The following is a 17,658-nucleotide window of genomic DNA, read 5'->3' on the forward strand; positions in this document are numbered from 1 at the left end:
GAGTGGCCTCACTGTTACATAGTAGCCAAAAATACACAGAGGTATCTGAGAAAAAGAAATCCCTTGTCAGTTCACAACAGCAGTGGTGTGATGAATGATTTAAAATGAACACATTTTATTAAGCTTGCTATTAAAATTAGGCGTATATAACATATAAAATACTAATAATAAAAAGAACATCAACGTGTTTTTAAACTTGGTACACCGTCCTGATACAGTCACAGGAAAGTGCTGTGAGTACAAGTATCCAAATGTGACTCAAATACCTTGGTGTATTTTGTGCTGCCCAAATTATCTCCCAGGTTGCACACAATATATTTGTAATTCTTTTGGGTTTGAGCGAGGCACCTCTCTATCTAGATAGTTACATAGTAGATGAGGTTGAAAAGAGACATATGTCCATCAAGTTCAACCTATGCTAAATTTAGACGACAGATACTTTATCCTATATCCGTACCTACAGTATATAGATCCAGAGGAAGGCAAACACTAAACCCCAGTGATACATTATCTCATAAGGGGAAAAATCAATTCATTCCTGACTCCAAGAATTGGCAATCAGATTACTCCCTGGATCAACATCCTTCCCATGTTTACTTATTTGGTATATCCCTGTATACCTTTCCATTCTAAAAAGATGTCCAACCTTTTTTTTTTAAACAAATCTATTGTATCTGCCATCACAGACTCCATGGGTAATGAATTCCACATTGTAACTGCCCTTACTGTAAAGAACCCTTTCCTTCGTAGCTGGTGAAATCTCCTTTTCTCTAACCTTAAGGTCCTTTGTACTGCCCGTGGGATGAATAGTTCTTTTGAAAGCTCCTTGTATTGTCCCCGAATATATTTGTATATAGTTATCATATCCCCTCTTAGACCCCTCTTTTCTAATGTACATAAATCTAATTTAGCTAGTCTCTCCTCATAAGATAGATTGTCCATCTCCTTTATTCATTTGGTGGCTCTTTTCTGAACTCTCTCTAGTTCCATAATGTCTAAGGAGTAGTGCCAAAATTATACTCCATATTCAAGGTGTGGTCTTACTAATGCTTTGTAAAGGGGCATAATTATGTTTACTTCCTTTCCATCCATTGCCCGTTTAATGTAAGATAAGATCTTGTTTGCCTTTGCAGCTACTACATGACTTTGGGCACTATTGTTAAGCCTGCTGTCTACAAGCACTCCTAAATCCTTCTCCACCAAGGATTCCCCCAATATATCTCCATTTAATTTGTAATTTGCTTTTTTATTCTTGCATCCCAAATGCATAACCTTACATTTATCTGTATTAAACCTCGTCTGCCATTTACCTGCCCACGTTTCCAGTTTCTCCAAGTCCTTCTGGAGAGAAATTACTGAACTGAAAACAAAGCGTATCCTGCCGACAACGCCAAATGTATTGCACTAGTGTTCTAACTATGGCACAGATATGACCATCATACTTAAGAAATGACCAACTCAGTGACACTTCATTCCAAAGCAAAGGTGTATTTATTTGAATGACAGCAATAATAACCATCACATTACAGATAAAGCAGAAGCTTACGTTCCTTTCAGCACTGGAGACCTGGCCCCTTACACAAGTAGTCAGTGCAGAATGACTGCTGGGGAGTCCAGCACCTTACACACATCTGTTGCTAGTCTCCAGTGTGTCGTGAACACAGAGTTTTTATGCATAAGCGGAAACACGTTTGCGTGGCTTGGTACGGCTACTGGGACCAGTAAATAGTTCACATAAAATGTTAGAACAGCCCTTAAGCATCTGTGATGGCTTTTGTGCAAACATGCTGGTGTATCGTGAGAACGTCCAGTTCGGTCTCTCTCCAGTTATATACACAGCATGTCACCATCATCTATTTCACCATATCACGTTAGTGTCTTCTGTGTACTGTCCCTATATATTACAGGGGTAAGAGATTGAGGGTTTTTAAAGGTAAGGGGTAGCATTCGGATGAGAGGTTTTCAGGGTAGGGGGTAATGTTAATATTAGGAGTTTTTAGGAGAGCACGAGCTCTGCAGCGCCATTCTATATAAAAGGATTTAATTCAGACTGAAGTTAAAATCCAGCAACTCACAAACGCTGCCGGTGTAAGCGCAAGACAGTACAGATCCACGGGCCATCAGATCAGGAAAGGACAGAGACCAGAGCCGGGAACACCACTCCTGGATGGACCGATGACGTAGTTCCACTTCGGGGTCAAGATGTGCAGCTGCATGCGGCTTCCTCCGGTATGTCTGCTACACAGGTTGGGTTCCACAGCTCCTTACTTCCGCAGCGTATAACAACGTGATAGCACCATGGGAGAATGTCCAACACAAGCAAAGCCCCACACGTTTGTTGCTCACAGCTGCAACTTCATCAGGGGTTCAATTCCTGGTGTCTGTTCCTCATGACCTTGGGCACGTGATTTTTATCTCTCTGTGCCACAGGCACCAAAAACATAGATGGTCAACTCATCTGGGCAGGGACTGTGTCTGTAACATTTCTATGTACCACGTACTGTAATTGGGAAGCTCTATATGAAATAAAGTTATACACACACGGCTTTCCTGTGTAAATTTTATTAGCAAATACCAGGGCAAATGCATAATTCCTCAGTATAGGTCACCCCACCTGTTCCCAGCGTTATGACAGCCCGTGACTTGTATGGGAGTCGACGCGGGAATGAGTGCCCCATACAACTGATGCCTGTGCCCCACAGTTCTGTGTCAAAAACAGATCTGTATTTCACACTGTTTACCAGGGAAAACATTGAAATAAAGTGTGTGTCCATATCTCCCAATGGGATCATATTACCGCCCGGCTTCGCAAGAGTCTCTTGTACAATATTTAATAATCAACATTACAATTTTTGACCTTGGATTACATAAAGAGCAAAGGAAATGATTTTTAAACACAACATACTGACCATTCCAGAGTGAGAGTGGTGCGTTTCCCATACATGGAAGGGCAATTCTTTCCCAGCTGCATACTCCAGAAAAGGTATTGCATTATGTAGGGTTACTCACACGTTCTATTACAGGGGCAGGTCTGGGCTCCCCTAATTCTCTGTATCCTGTTTATGCCTTACTGAAGATGAGGATAATGTTGCAGACAGGATTATGAGGTAGTGCTGGCATTTTTTCCTAACAAGCTGTGGTCAGAAAACGTCACTTTAGAAGTTTGAGGGAGGGCGTCATTGATCCCAAAACATGCAAGGGTGAGAGGAAAGGTGGGAACAAGATGGGGAAGAGGCAGGGTACTAATGGGGTTATTATTTCAAGTGGGGTCATGTCAAATCAGGCACTACTGCACGGAAACTTAAGAAAATATTGCACTTTACGGAATACCCCATAGTAAGCAAGAGGTGGGATGGGTGCTTTCATGAAGAGCAGGGCAGAGCATGAGAAGAATTAAAGAGGGGATGGTGGAACCGACAAGGGAACAGAAACAAAAATGAAAGGCATACAAAAATCTATATAAAAAAAAAACAAAAAAAAAAAACAGTAGATTGAAAGTATACATTTATTTACACACATTTTTCTGTGACCATTTTCCAAAATGTGATCAGGGCTGAAGATGAGAAAGTGACAAGGTCCTGGGGCATTGGCCAGAACGGATGACCTAGTTTCTGGTGCCAGGGTGGAGATGGTGAGGGACAGTGCCGGAGATTGATCGTGTGGATTCCCAAGTATAGTTGGGCAACGGTTGGTGAAGGTCATGTGAAGATGAGGGTCTTGTGCTCTGGAATCCCGTATTTTCCCTTGTGCTCCTCAAAGAGATCTTGCAAGGCATTGAGATACTTCTGATGGAGCAACTCTATCTCCTCCTGTGTGGGGTTTGATGTCTGCACCACTGAGATGGGTCTGCCCACTGCAACACACAAGGAATTAAGTCTGTTTCGCAACCTTATCTTCTAAAGGGTTCATCCCTACGGAGACGCTCCAATATCTGGGGTACCCCCTACATTTTATAATTTGTCACATTTATTTAAAAACTTGGGTAGAAACTGTAAAAAGTATTTAATTACAATAGTTTTACACCAAAAATGACTGGGTTATCATAATTACCGTTTGTAAAGGTAAATTGTAAAATTCATTTTTTTTGCGGTTTTAAATGAAATGCAAACATTTTGAATCTACAATTACATTCCTCGCTGCCAGTAGGGCAGAAAAACATGGCAGCACTCGTGGTTATACACGGGGTGCTCAATTCCAGTCCTCAAGACCCCTGAACGGGTCAGGTTATCCGGATATCCCTGCTTCAGCCCAGGTGGCTCAATCACAGGCTCAGGCAAAAGACTGCACTGCCTGTGCTGAAGCAGGAATATCCTGATAAGCTGACCTGTTGGTGGCCCTTGAAGACTGGAGTTGGCCTCCCCTGTCCTGGGGGGTAGGGCGAGCCACCACTTTTTCCCATGTTAAAACTCCAGAGTAGCTTCTACAGAAAGAACCACTGATTTTTATTTACAACCCCACAGCACCATTACTTTAATATTTCCACAGTTCCACCGTCTATTTAACAAAACCTGGCCAATAGTTTAAAAAATCCACTGTATTTTAGAAGCATTAATATAGCATAAACCTTTCTAGAATATGGTCCAAGTGGCTTTTTCCCAGTGTTTAATAAAGCCAGGCAGTACCCAACACACAGACACTTACCCACGGTGTGGATGGGCATCCTGTAGGGCACCACGCCAAAGCTGTACTGGAAGATCCCGCGGGCGTGGAAGAGGGGCATGGCAACGCCCATGAGCTTCTGGAGCTTGTCCTGGACTCTCCGCAGCAGGGACCCCTTCGGGTTGGAGACCTGTTCGAACAGCTCATTCTCCCCAAAGGAGAAGATTGGTACCAGATGAGCCCTAGAGAAAGGAGACAACAATAATGGAGGTGCCTACTGCTTTATTCTATATTGGCTGTTAAGGTCATTTTTCGGCCTAAAAGTATCTTTGAGGCCAATGGAAAAGGTATTCCAAAACAGGGGCATTAATTAGTCCCCTAGTTATGTCAGCCTGCAGTGGGAAGGGGGAAGGGGGGGGGGGGGGGGGAGAAGGGTCACAGGTAGATCTGTCAGGGCAATTCAATATTGCCCATAGTGGCCATACAGGGCCAAAATTTCCTTTGAGGTCAATGGGAATTTCCGTCAGATTACATGCGAATGGCCTCTTCGGAGTATAGAATTACCCCTGTCACAAATGCATCCTGAAGTTGGACAGCTTAGGACCATATTTACCAAGTGGTGCTGCCCAATAAGGTGCCTACTGGTGCCAGAAGACACCATAATAATAATAATAATAATAATAATAATGACTGATTCAACTTGGAAGGTGTCCCACGGAATAGCGCCGCTTAGTAAATGTGTCCTAATGTTGCTTATGTCACCATGTCATCCTGCTGTCACTAGGTCACAAGGCACAGATTCCACAGGACCCTCGTGTTCCGTAACCCCCCCGTTTCAGTAGGATCGTCACAGCTCAGATGGCCAGGATGTATAAATGTGTATAATCACTGCACTTTACTATAAATACTATGTGTGCAGTGCTACAGAAATAAGAAAGCAAGATTGGATGTTGACCCTTTTCCAGTCTCCGTTCAAGTAATGGGGACCCCTCCGTCTCTTTTTGGGACCGATGTTGATCAGTCTTTGGGCACCACCATTTAAGGCTTGTAACGGAGTTCTGTAGTTTCCTACTCTGCATCGCCCCGTGTCGGTCAGGTGGAAAATTAGGTGACCGAGTGAAGGAAACCTACCCCCGTTTCAGAGCCACTTTGACGAATCCTTTCCTTTTCAGGATGTTAAGTGTTAGGTTTCCCGGGTGCGCGTCCAGAGCTTCCTCAGCTCCCCCGATCACTATAATGGCAGCATTTCCACCACGCTCATTGCTCAAGACGTGCGTGACGCTGCTCTTAGACGCAGAGACCAAGCCTTTAACCAATGCACAGAGATATATCAGTATCCCATGCTGCTATAGCAAACTGATAGAGAAAAAGCAGAATAAAGTGCAGATGGGTAATATTATGATAAAGGTTCCCATCTCCCCCTCTCTCACCCACAGACATGGCGTATTCTCTGAAGAAAGGACAGCGGAACCAGAAGGGGAGGATGTGCAAGTAAGGGGTCAGGCCGGGGAAAAGCTCCTTAAAGCCAGTGTAGTTGGTACAGAAGTTTCCAAAGGCCCCAGCAACAAGGACCCCATGAGGGTGGAATCCCATGATGTAGTTCTGCTGTGGATCCAAATCAGTGGTCTTCACAAGCTGGAGAAGACACAAGAGGGGATGGATTACAAAAGGCAGGGGGAGCAGACGGAACTGGACAAAAAGTTGCCCAGTATTTCTGCTCATCATTCCAAAGAGAATCCAAATGACTCCACAAAGGGAAGATGCAGAAATAGAAGATCAGGGCAAATCTGACTTTACTCAAAGACACGTCTTTAGCTAAGGGAGGGAAGGACAGACCCAAAGGGCCTCCTGTATTTATCACTTAGATCAGTGTTTCCCAACCAGGGTTCCGCGGCACCCTAAGGTTCCGTGAGAGGATTCCCCCATTCTCCCAGAGCAGGGAAGTTGCCTACTCCATGATTCGCTGCTGCTGGGTAATGTAGGCAATCAGGAGGTGGTGTCAGGAGTCTGGGTGTGTGGCCAAGCAGAGGAGGAAGCAGCATGGGCAGTAGAGGCGAGGCTGGGTGTCTGTCCTGTGTATGCGTCTTCTGTGACTGTCAGTCTGTCTTTGCGTGCATACAGATACACGGGCGGCAGAGTATATGCATGCGCACACACACGAGTTCTTCAGTATTAAGGAATCTATGGCTAGAACAGAGGTTTGGAAAGGAGGAGGAGGGGAAAAAAAAAACCAAACAGATTTAGATAAAGGTGGGGTGACAAAATTGGAAGGGAAATAGAACTATGACAAGTAAAAGCATGAAGGGGGCAAAGTTGTGGATAAGAACATTGGCAGAGAGGCAGGCAGGATAAGTTTAGCCATCGATTCCATTGTAAACCAGTATTGCCGACCTTAGGAATAGAGGAGAACTCTCGAAAGCTTGTCCTAGGACAAATTGTTTGTCCAAATAAAAAAAAAAAAAGTATCACCTAATACTGAAGTACTCATTTATTCTGCACTATCGCAACTGGACACACACACACACACACCTTTGGGTTACCCCTTTAACTTACCCGGATGGGGAAATAATCCTTAAAGAACCTCCACACCGTCCAGTTCCGTACCCACTCGCACCTCCTACCCCCGGCCTGCGGGGTCTCCCAGTCCAGGTAGAGCCAGAGAACGTAGACAGAGGTCAGAAGCCAGAATCGGCAGAGGACCAGCAAGAGGAAGAGTCCTACACAGCATTGTGCTGAAGGGAGAGAGGACGAGGCAGGTGGGAATGGGAGAGAGACCAAGGAGGGATGTGCTGCAGGACGCTGCACATAACAAAACGCAGGTTACAACCAATCAAGACAATTCAAGCGACGCTTGATTGGAGTGATATCTCGCAATGGAACGTCAATTCCCGTCATAATTACTCGGGAAGGCTAAGAAACCAAAAAATTAGATTTATAAATGGATACTTTCATTTTTCAGTTTCTTAATTGGAAATATTAGTATTTTTTATTGTAATGCTGCTGGATAAACTATATTTTAGTTTTTTCCATCTGGCACAAACACACATTTTATCCAGTTCCCGCTCTGGAGCCTCCAGCACAGAGTTGACCGATGTGCAAAACAGGGATTTTCTAAATTCAGTTCAGCTAGTTACACTCCTGCCGAATTTGGTTAAAATCAGTCGTTTTGAAAGGTCATCTTCATTCAATTGTACTGTATCCAAACAGGCAAAACCCTGCTCCCTGACCTCAGAAACAATCATGCAAAATGTTTCTACGATATCTTCAGAGGTCTCCAAATGTATAGCGACCAGACAAACAACTTTCCAAATACAGCTCAACCCCGTTATAGAGCGATCCGTTACAACGCAAATCCGCTTATAACGCGATGCAAGCGTTGCTCCCAATATTTTTATTTATGAATACTTTACAACACGATTATTTGCATCTTAAATACTTTATTGTACAATGCGTACAATTGTACATTATTTCTAACGCGATCCGCTTATAACGCGATGTGATTCTTTGGACCCCAAGCACAGCGTTATAAGGGGGTTGACCTGTATATAGCAGATAACAAGCTCATGATTTAGATAGAACATACAGAATCCGCCCTCTCTGGTTGGTTGAAATTCTGGTCAAGGATGTTCCTCTTTGTAAGGCAGGGGTGCGCATCTCCAGTCCTCAAGCCCTCCTCCTCAGCTCAGGTTTAGGGTATCCCAGATTCAGTACAGGTGGCTCAATCAGAGGCTCAGTTTAGACAGCCCCCTGTGCTTAAAACCTGACCTGTTGGGGGGAGGGGAAGAGGGGAACACACGCTTGTCTGGGTTTGAGCCCCCCTGTTGTAAGGCACATTAGATCGATTAATAGAGTGTACTAAGATAATTGCAGTACACCACTGTACCCTTCAACCTAACATTTTTCAGCTCTTTTAATGTTTTGTTTAAATCTTTGTTACCGTTTCAAAATAACGGCGACGTCCTGAAATAATTTATAACAAAAAAACAGGCAGTGTCCATGTTGCTATTTTACGGATTACATTTACAACAAAAAGGAAGACATTTTAATCATTAATGTCCCAGAAGCATTAGCAACAGTTTATTATAATTATACCTAGTGCGCCCACTCTCCTGACACCCCCCCTCCCCCACTCCCGTGATCCCACAGGATAAGGCTATGGCCATAATATACAGAGCCAGTGTCCACACATCAGGAAGAGGGCCAAGGAGCATACATAAAAATCACACAACGGTCTGGGACATCTCGCCGCAGCCATTACTCCACAGCCAACTCGCCGCTGATCAGCCGTGAAGGTAACCCCTAACCTTACCCCAAAAGACCCCAACGTTAAGTCCGTACCCTAACCCGTTAACCCCATTACCCCAACACTGCTAGCTTTAACCCCTTACCATAAAACCCATAATTGGAGCCCTAAAACCTCCAAGCAACACCCTTGATAACTTGCCCTCAGCGCTGAGTTGGCAGAGTTGAGACGGCCGGCGGCGAGCTGGCTATGGCAGTTAGTCCCATTTGGCACATAATGCCGGGATATGGGTTATCGCAAAGCGATCCCTTGTTTTCTCCCACTGACATCGCCGAGAGGCCGCAGGGCGATAACCGTATCAGAGCTCCGTTCATGTGCCCTATACTGCATGGCTTTAATAAAGGCACCCTCCAATAATAAAAAAGGCACCCTCTAATAATAATAGGCGCCCCCAAATCTTACCTTGGGTTGCCATTTGTTTGCATTTAGAGTAGTGTAGAGTATGTCCTTTACCAGGATTGGAATCAGGGGGTCCGCAGAACTGGATTATTTTCAGCTGCATGGACCCACCTATTCCAGAGATACTTTCCAGTAAAAGCAGCGCCGGTACTGCCTGTTTTTTTAAATCCCTCCCACGGGCCAATCAGAAGCTGCAAAGGATGGCATTGTGGCTCCCCATTGGCCTGCGTAAGATTTAAAACCGCCATTTTGTTTCCCCCGAAGGGGATATAACTGCATTACTTTTACCAGGAAGCGTCTCGAGAATCCCCACAATTCCCATCCTGGTGTATAAAAAAAAAAAAGACATTTATGAGAGGTGGAGTTCAAATGAGGTGGTAATAATAATAATAATAATAATAATAATAATAACAATAACAATAACAATAAGTATATGTAACCCTCCATACCCGGCTCTTAGGGAGTTTCCATCAGTGTCAGTGTCGGGGCTGCTCAGGGTGCGTTAACCTTATTCAGGGTGCGTTACCTTATTCAGGGTGCGTTACCTTATTCAGGGGTGTTGGTAATACAATGATGGGCGCCAGGAACTTTGTTCATTCAAACAGCAGCTTTATTATTATCTTGTAGGCAGAGTCTCACCTTTAATATACAGAGGTCAACTTGTATTTACAATTCTCCTTGGCCTATGCGGTGTGCGCGGCTTCCCTAGCTGCCCCCATCTCCGCCCTCTAGGGACGTGCTGAGGCTGTATATCTGCTATGCTACCTATAGAGCCCTACCGCTGTTCTGCAGCGCTGCTAGTGCTCCATATCCACGGGGCCCCTGGCGGGCCTAGTACTACTCCCTCTGCGATCAGCCTCCTGATGACCTGCCACTTTGTGGCCTTCTGGGTGAGAGCCAGTGACGGACCCTCCGGAGGTGCTGGTCCAACCATGCCTAGCGGCTGCGGAGCCCCCTTTGGGTATAGTCTGTCTCTGTATCCCTTGGGAGTAGTACAACATCATCTTGGTGGGACTCTACCTATAAACTGGGTACTTTCCCAAACTATAACACAATAAAAAGGGGAAACTTTACCCCATCCTAAACATTGGAACGATATACAAGCTATTCACAGTGAGATCCCTCCTCTTCACCTCCTCCTGGGATCTGCCTTCCAGAAGCTTCCCCCCTTACTATTTATAGCCTAGCATGAGGTCACTTTCTCCAGGCAGAAGGGGACGGGGCTTAACCTCTGCCAAGTTACCCCAGCACCATGTGATAGGGAAAGGGCTGTGAGCCCACACAATTAACCCTTTAAGGCTCTCGTAATCCCAAAGGGGGTCACACACACACACCAGTTTTGTCAAGCACTGACAGTGTAGGCAGTGCTGTACATAGGAATGTTACAGGCACAAGTCCCTGCCACGCAGAGCTTACAATCTATGATTTTGATGCCCGAGGCACAGGGAGATTAAGTGACTAGCCCACGGTCACGGGGAGCTGACACCGGGATTTGAATCAGGTTCCCCTGCCTACTACAAACAGTCATTGTTTGCAGAGTCAGTGTCTTTACTCAGAGCCACGTGCGTGTGTGTGCAATGAGCAGCGTGTTGGTTAACTAATTTAAGGACCTAAACATTAATGCTTTAAAGCGGCAATCCCTCCCGAGACGCGCAAATGACATAATGTTAGTATCTTGTCATGATGTAGATATATTTTTTTTCTATAAGTTACCGTGCTTATATCTCCTGAGCCGAGCATCAGACGACCATAAAACCGCTTTGGAAAGGGCAAGGAGAGATCACTTAAAGTAAAATAAATTGCGATCAGCATGGCCTGCCACTACAAGGCCACCCACGGGAGAGGCTGCACACTTCCGATTCCATGAGCCGAGATACAGAACTTCTGCGGGTCCTTGTAGAAGTATGCACGGGGCATCCTACGCTCTCGATATAAAGTCTGCCCCGCTCCTACAGGGCTGCACCCGTGCCAGGTTACCCAGACACTGAGGGAGCACATTAACACAGTCAGCGTGTGTGTAAACACGGACTCCAGATCTATTCCATGGCAGCCTTGGGGGTTTGTTTGACCAAAACCTTTTCAGTGAATGCAAACATAGCCAAGGTAGTTCAGGAAAAGATCCGTTTTGACTTGATGTTCACGTCATAAAGACCTCCGTGCACAGTATGGGTTATTCATATGGGCCCAAGAGCGCAATGTATTGCATAGCAGTCTTAGGCCCAGATTCACTAAGGCAGGGGTGCGCAAACTTGAGTTGTGCTCCCCCTGCCCTTTTACCTTCTCTCCGGCATCGCCTCATCTCTGCGATATCGTGGCTACGCGATATCACAGTGTCATTTCCCAACGTGTTGTCACGGCGATGCGTCGTCACGGTGATGCGTCGTCACTATCAGAGGATGCTGGACGAGAAGCTGGAGAGAAGGTAAGAGGCGGTCACAGAGACCCGCGCTGTCCCTCTAAGCATGGGGCTCAGTTCGGCACCCCCTTTTAAAAAAAAAGTCACGCCCCTGCCCCCCCAGTTTGCGCACCCCTGCACAAAAAGGTGCAATGCATTGGCTCGCCTTACGTCACATTCATTTGAAGTTCCCAGCTTCAACCAATGGGAGACAGGCAGAGGAGCGCTCCTCTGCGAGACATCGGTACAGCGGGTTGTAATTGGTATAGGGCATAAGAAATAGGTGCCGTGTCTGCTAAATAGGTGCAGTTGAAGGGTATGCTATACCAGGGGGGCTCAACTTCAGTCCTCAAGCCCCCTCAACAGGTCAGACTTTCAGGATATCCCAGCTTCAGCACAGGTGGCTCAGACTAAGCTTCTGATTGAGCCACCTGTGCTGAAGCAGGGATATCCTGAAAACCTGACCTGTTGGGGGGGGGGGGGGAGCCTTGAAGACTGGTGTTGAGCATCCCTGGGCTATACTAGTGGACGTGCACTTCATATCTACTATATCATGTTGGAAAGTGGTTTGTCTCTGTGCGCTGAAGCAGCCCCCTTCAACGACCTCTATGAATCCTGGTTCTTTTGGGAAGAGGTGCTGGAATAGAATCAATATATAGATGTAGCCAGCTTTGCGTTACCTGCGGATAATGCAGAAACATGCGGTTTTCACGAGTATCACATGACAGCGAGCGCAGAATGCGCCACCACGACACGGCAGTAACCCCGGCTACATATGAAAGAATTGCTCAGAGCCGGGGAACAAAGAGTCCCATCCTATCAATAACTGCAGTTGGTTTCTTGGTGAATGTGGGGGAGAGGTGACAGACTGCTAATGTCTTTGTGTCATTACATGGTAACAAGTCACAGGTCTCAGGGGGACATTGCCTACATATACCACCTTATGTTTGTCATTCGTTACTTGTGTGTATTGTCCCCATATATTTTACATTATTTTATTATTAAAAAGTTATATTTTAATATCATTCAGATACATTAACTAGGAGTGCTACAGTTGGGGTTTCTTTATCCTTATTCTTTTAAGGCCTCTTCTTTGCTATATATGTTACTACCCCAAGCACCCAGCACTTTGACTGTTGCAAGAGTTCATCTCCCCGTTTCTCTTTATAATTCCGGACATTACCTACAGGCTGAAATGCAAAGAAACAGTAATGTGCGGAGTATTTGCATAACGGAGAGAATAATGATATTAACCCTTTTGCAGCTGTACATTAGATTGAAGGTTGAAGCTACTTTTTAAAGTCCCCTTTTGGAAATAAAATGTTTGACTTGTTTTTTTAATGCCATCACCCAAAAATTACTAATGCACTTATACTCCTAGGTCTGTGAGCCTTCCACCATAGCACTTAGATTGTAAGCTCTTCCGGGCATGGTTTCTTGCCCTGATCCCCATCGTTTGTACTTTATTTACCCTGTACAGTATTGTAATTTTGGAAAGCACTGTGTACACTATATAAATAAAATTATAGATACTGGTTTCACTAGTAAATCATTGTTCTGCCATCCGGTTCCTAAATACTACTTGCTTTACTAGGGGAAATAATTGAATACATATTACAGAACAAAGTGAAATATTTCCATCCAGCCGAACTCCACGATATCCTAAAATAAATCTTCAAACCCCCAGTTCCCTTGAAATACAGGACGGCCAAGTGCCAGAGAGCACAGAGATTACACTTACAGCGCACGAGGGCAGATGTTAGAGGAGGAATCCAAGCAGGAGATTTGTTTTGCCAAATTTTCTTTTAACACAGGATTGATGCAGGGGGTCTCCAGAGCTGAACCCCGTTAATCTCAGCTCGGGGGACCCCCTGCTTCTGGAAATACCTCCGTAGGCGATCCCGGTAGCCACTCTGCTATCAGGGATCACATACTGACCGCGTTTGAAAGCTCCCGCGCCCTGCGGCCAATAGGAAGCTGTGACGTCATCCAGTGCGGCTTCCTATTGGCCCACGTGAGGCGGGAGCTTTAAACGTGCAGGAGACACCGGTACCCCTTACGGAGGTAAGTATCTCTGGAAGAAGGGGATCCCCGGAGCGGAAATTAACAGGTTCAGCTACAGAGACCCCCGGCTTCAATCCTGTGTTAATAATAAAGTGTATTGTACCTTTAGCCTCCCTGTCCCCATCTAAGGCCTCGGGCATGGTCAGCGCTTAGGCGCTGACCCGTGCTGAGGCGCGCTTAGGCTTAACAGTGAGCCCAAGCAAGCCGCAATGAGAGCGGCTTTAGCAGGGGCTCGCGCACGCTTGCGGAAGCGTGCGTCTTAGAAAAAAATTAATTTCAAGCGCTCACGGGAGCGGTTCGTCCAATTAGGGCGAACCAGCTCCGTGACGTCACTGGCCCACCCCCCGATACGCCCACGGATGGCGTGCTAACCAAGGCCAGGGAAAGCACCCGCTTTCTCTCAGCGCGCCTCCGCACGGCTGCGGCAACCCAAAAGCGGGTGCTTTTCCTGGCCTTAGACAGCGCGCCGTCCGGGGGCGTGTCGGCGGGCGGCCAGTGACGTGACGGAGTTGGTTCGCCCTGCGTGCCAGCAAGCGGGGAAATGTAAAAATTTCCCTAAGACCTACGCTTCCGCAAGCGCGCGGAAGCTTAGGCGAGCCCCTACTAAAGCCGCTCTCATTGCGGCTGTAGGGGCTCAGTGCTGAGCGGAAGTGCGCCTCCGCCCGCAAGCACTAAACATGGACGCGGCCTTAGGCAGAGAGGGGCAAAGGGAAATCAAACCCCTCTCTGGTTTCAGGTTGCCGTGTTTACGAACTCACTTTAAACATGCTCGTAGGAGTCTGATGTCTGAACATCAGTCACTCAGAGTGAAGCCCTAAAAAGCAGTGCTGCTCAACCTTTTTAATCCGGGGTCCCCTGACCTCCAGAGACGCCCTAGATCCCGGCACCGGGCGGTAAGTCAGGCCAGGTGGACACCAGATGTCCGTGGGGTCAGGCTCGCTCCAGCAGCCAATAAGAAATTGCAACATCAGAGGAAAGGCGTTGCTACTTTCTATGGGTGATCCCAGCACCCATATTTTGTCTTTTAATTGGTTTGTTGGAGTTCCCAGAGACACTGCCACATTGTGTTATTGTTCTGTATTCTCTTATGCATCTACAACAGGGCGGCCAACTCCAGTCCTCAAGGGCCACCAACAGGTCAGGTTAAGGATATATTAAAACCAGAGACAGAACATAAAACACAGACAAAGCTCAGTGCACATCCAGAAAAACTTATATACGGTACAGTGCCTAAATATACATGTATAAATAACTAATAAATAAAATGGTCTTTTAGTTTAACATTTTGGCCAAATTGTTGTAAGCCCTTGAGCCAACTGCATGGCAGACCACGTTTCAAGGGTCCCTGACACTAATATAGATTCTTAATAAACGTGTGCATTGCCAGGAAGAATGATTTATAATAAATCTGTCAATATAAGTTGCAAAAGTTCTAAGTCTGATTGAAGCTTTTATTAACCTGTGTAATACCAGGAAACGCACTCTGTAATAGATTTGTCACAATCATACCGCAAGCAAGCAAGTTCCCCTGAGAGTGGGAGATGCCATGGAGTGAGCTTTTAACCATTTAAATGTGGGAGGGAGTGAGCTTCAATTAGATAGGAGGTTTTACAGGTTAAGGATATCCCTGATTCAGCATAGGTGGCTCAATCAACGACTGAGCCGCCTGTGCTGAAGCAGGGATAGCCTCAAGGGCCAACAGGTCAGGTTTTGGAGACTGCAGTTGGTCCGAAAAGCAAGACTTACCCAGTAAGAGGAAGGAGAAAACCCATTGAAACACAGCAGCGGTCTGCAGCCTCCGGGCTAGAGGGATATTAATTGGGGCAAATTCAAGTTTCATGGTGTTTATCTCGGTGTTATCAATCTGCCAGACACGGCTACTCCCACCTGCAGCAAACAGGGGAACATGTAGGTGCAAGTGTTACCGGATTAACCATTTCATTGCCAGACACCGAGACATTTTTCAGAACAATTGTTGGAAGCTCCACCTTGAATTAAAGCTGCTCCCTGCAGGACCGATCGTGCTCTCACCTTGAACAAACAGGGCAATATTATAGGGCAGGGGTATTGAGCTCCAGTCCTCCCCCCCCCCCCCCCCCAACAGGTCAGGGTTTCAGGATATTCCTGCTTCAGCACAGGTGGCAGGTGGCTCAGTGAAAGATTCAGCTACCTGTGCTGAAGATGGAATATCCTGAAGTTGAGCCCTCCTGTTTTAAAGCCTTTAACCCGCTCTCAGAGAGAAGAAATATGCAACAATCCCACCCCGGACTTAATGTAACTATTAAACCCACATGTACATATTTCTGCTGGTGAGAGACAGGGAGCGCGCCACTGCCAGACATGGAAAAAGCAGCGCGAGCTGCGCCTATAAAGCCAGTGAGAACACAGCCCTGGCACCAGTGTGTGCGGCTAGTGTATTTGTGCAATGGTAGCCAGCCAATAGTATCTTGGTAGCATAGGGCTGATATCTATCTCTGCCAAGAAGAAGATCACTTTATTTCCCCCTCGTGCCAAAAGGACAGCAACGCAGTCAAAGGGTTAAAGGGATTTTTTTTTTACAATTCCTCAGCCACAATCACCATTTAACTCTTCCCTTCCCAGAGAGATCTGCAGTGCAAAGAAAGGCAACCCTGTGTGACCAGGCTCTCATCTCATGTGACTGGAGCCTTGTTAACCCCTTCCTTGCATCCTATAATTAAAAAGAAAAAAACAGACCACGTGCTCCGTTAACACCTTAACTGCCAGTGGAAGTGCTGTAGACCAGTGGTAAGCCACTAGACCTCAAGGGCCATCAATAGGTCTTGTTTTAAGGCTAACCCTGCTTCAGCACAGGGGGCTCAAAGACTGGAGACATGGATTGGCCACCCCTGGTGCAGACTGTAAGCCACCTTTCCCAGCCTGGTAAAAGCACATGCCCTACAAAACAGGAAATACCAAACCCCCACCCCACAAACAGGAAATACCAAACCCCCGTCCCATTATGTCCCCACACATGGGAGTAGACACTACAAGGATTAAACTTCATATACCCTATTTGGAAGGCAATCATGAATGTCACAGCTTTTGACGCGAGTGAAACCTGATTGATCCCAGTGATCTTGGACAAGTCACTTTCTTTCCACACGTCTGAAACACCAACGTTTAATGGTAATCTTTCCAGGGTCAGGGACTCCACGCGCAGCGCTGCGTATACTATCAGCGCCACATAAGAAAAATAGGATTACAAATGCTGCTACACAGCACCACGAGATCAACATAACATACAATATTTCATTAACATGCATGAGGTCCCAAGAGCTGACACTCAAAAAGTAAGAGGCGCTTTAAGGCAGACGCAAGGGCGAGAGAGGGTTAAAATAGCAACGCTCAGCCTGAATAGTAAGTAGCTGGCATGTGGGATATAGATATATAGATAACGTACATAGCGCTTCACAGCAGTAATACCCCAGGATACACACAGGACATACTAGAAAACGAGACCTAATACAATGTATTATTTCCAGCTAACACATTTTGTAAATAAAATACATGTCACATAATATAGTGAGAATCCCCGCGCTTAAACAGAGGAGTCCCTGCCCTGAAGAGCTTACACTTCTTAGTGCAGTGAGACGCACGAACCTCATTAAGCACACTGGGTGTCCGGTGTGAGCTGGAAGTTCAGGCTGTTAATGGCACAGTCCAGCAGTGCCCCATGGAGAGGGGACCAGGCTCAGTTCCTCTTTGCTGGAGGTGTGAGGGAAACTTTCTTTAGCACAAGGACGGTCAGAACTGACATCAGACACCAGGGGAGGTGCTGCCTGGGAGACACTGCTGATGCCGATTAACCCTTGCCTGCATTAGGGTCCTAATTTAAAGGGAACTCCCAACCTCATGTCATTCCAGTGTTTAACCCCCC

The 17,658-nt window shown here is 46.2% G+C and overlaps 1 protein-coding gene across 3 annotated transcripts; it reads right to left on the minus strand.

Annotated features, from left to right (window-relative positions):
* Positions 1-3,487: 3,487 nt before the first annotated feature.
* Positions 3,488-17,545, minus strand: MOGAT1 (monoacylglycerol O-acyltransferase 1). 3 transcript variants are annotated; one of them, XM_075569678.1, is made up of 7 exons: positions 17,354-17,545; positions 15,507-15,647; positions 7,153-7,331; positions 6,030-6,234; positions 5,731-5,905; positions 4,642-4,841; positions 3,488-3,853 (listed from the first exon to the last, which is right to left on the minus strand). In XM_075569678.1, the coding sequence occupies exons 2-7, from the start codon at positions 15,598-15,600 to the stop codon at positions 3,699-3,701; spliced, it is 1,008 nt and encodes a 335-aa protein (XP_075425793.1). In that variant the 5' UTR covers positions 15,601-15,647; positions 17,354-17,545; the 3' UTR covers positions 3,488-3,698. The 3 variants fall into 3 exon arrangements, with proteins under 3 accessions (XP_075425793.1, XP_075425792.1, XP_075425794.1); XM_075569677.1 differs by having other exon boundaries at positions 17,382-17,544; XM_075569679.1 differs by lacking the exon at positions 17,354-17,545 and adding an exon at positions 16,790-16,878.
* Positions 17,546-17,658: the final 113 nt, after the last annotated feature.

Source organism: Ascaphus truei, chromosome 14, assembly GCF_040206685.1.
Source record: "Ascaphus truei isolate aAscTru1 chromosome 14, aAscTru1.hap1, whole genome shotgun sequence".
In the NCBI taxonomy this organism is placed as follows: Eukaryota; Metazoa; Chordata; class Amphibia; order Anura; family Ascaphidae; genus Ascaphus; species Ascaphus truei.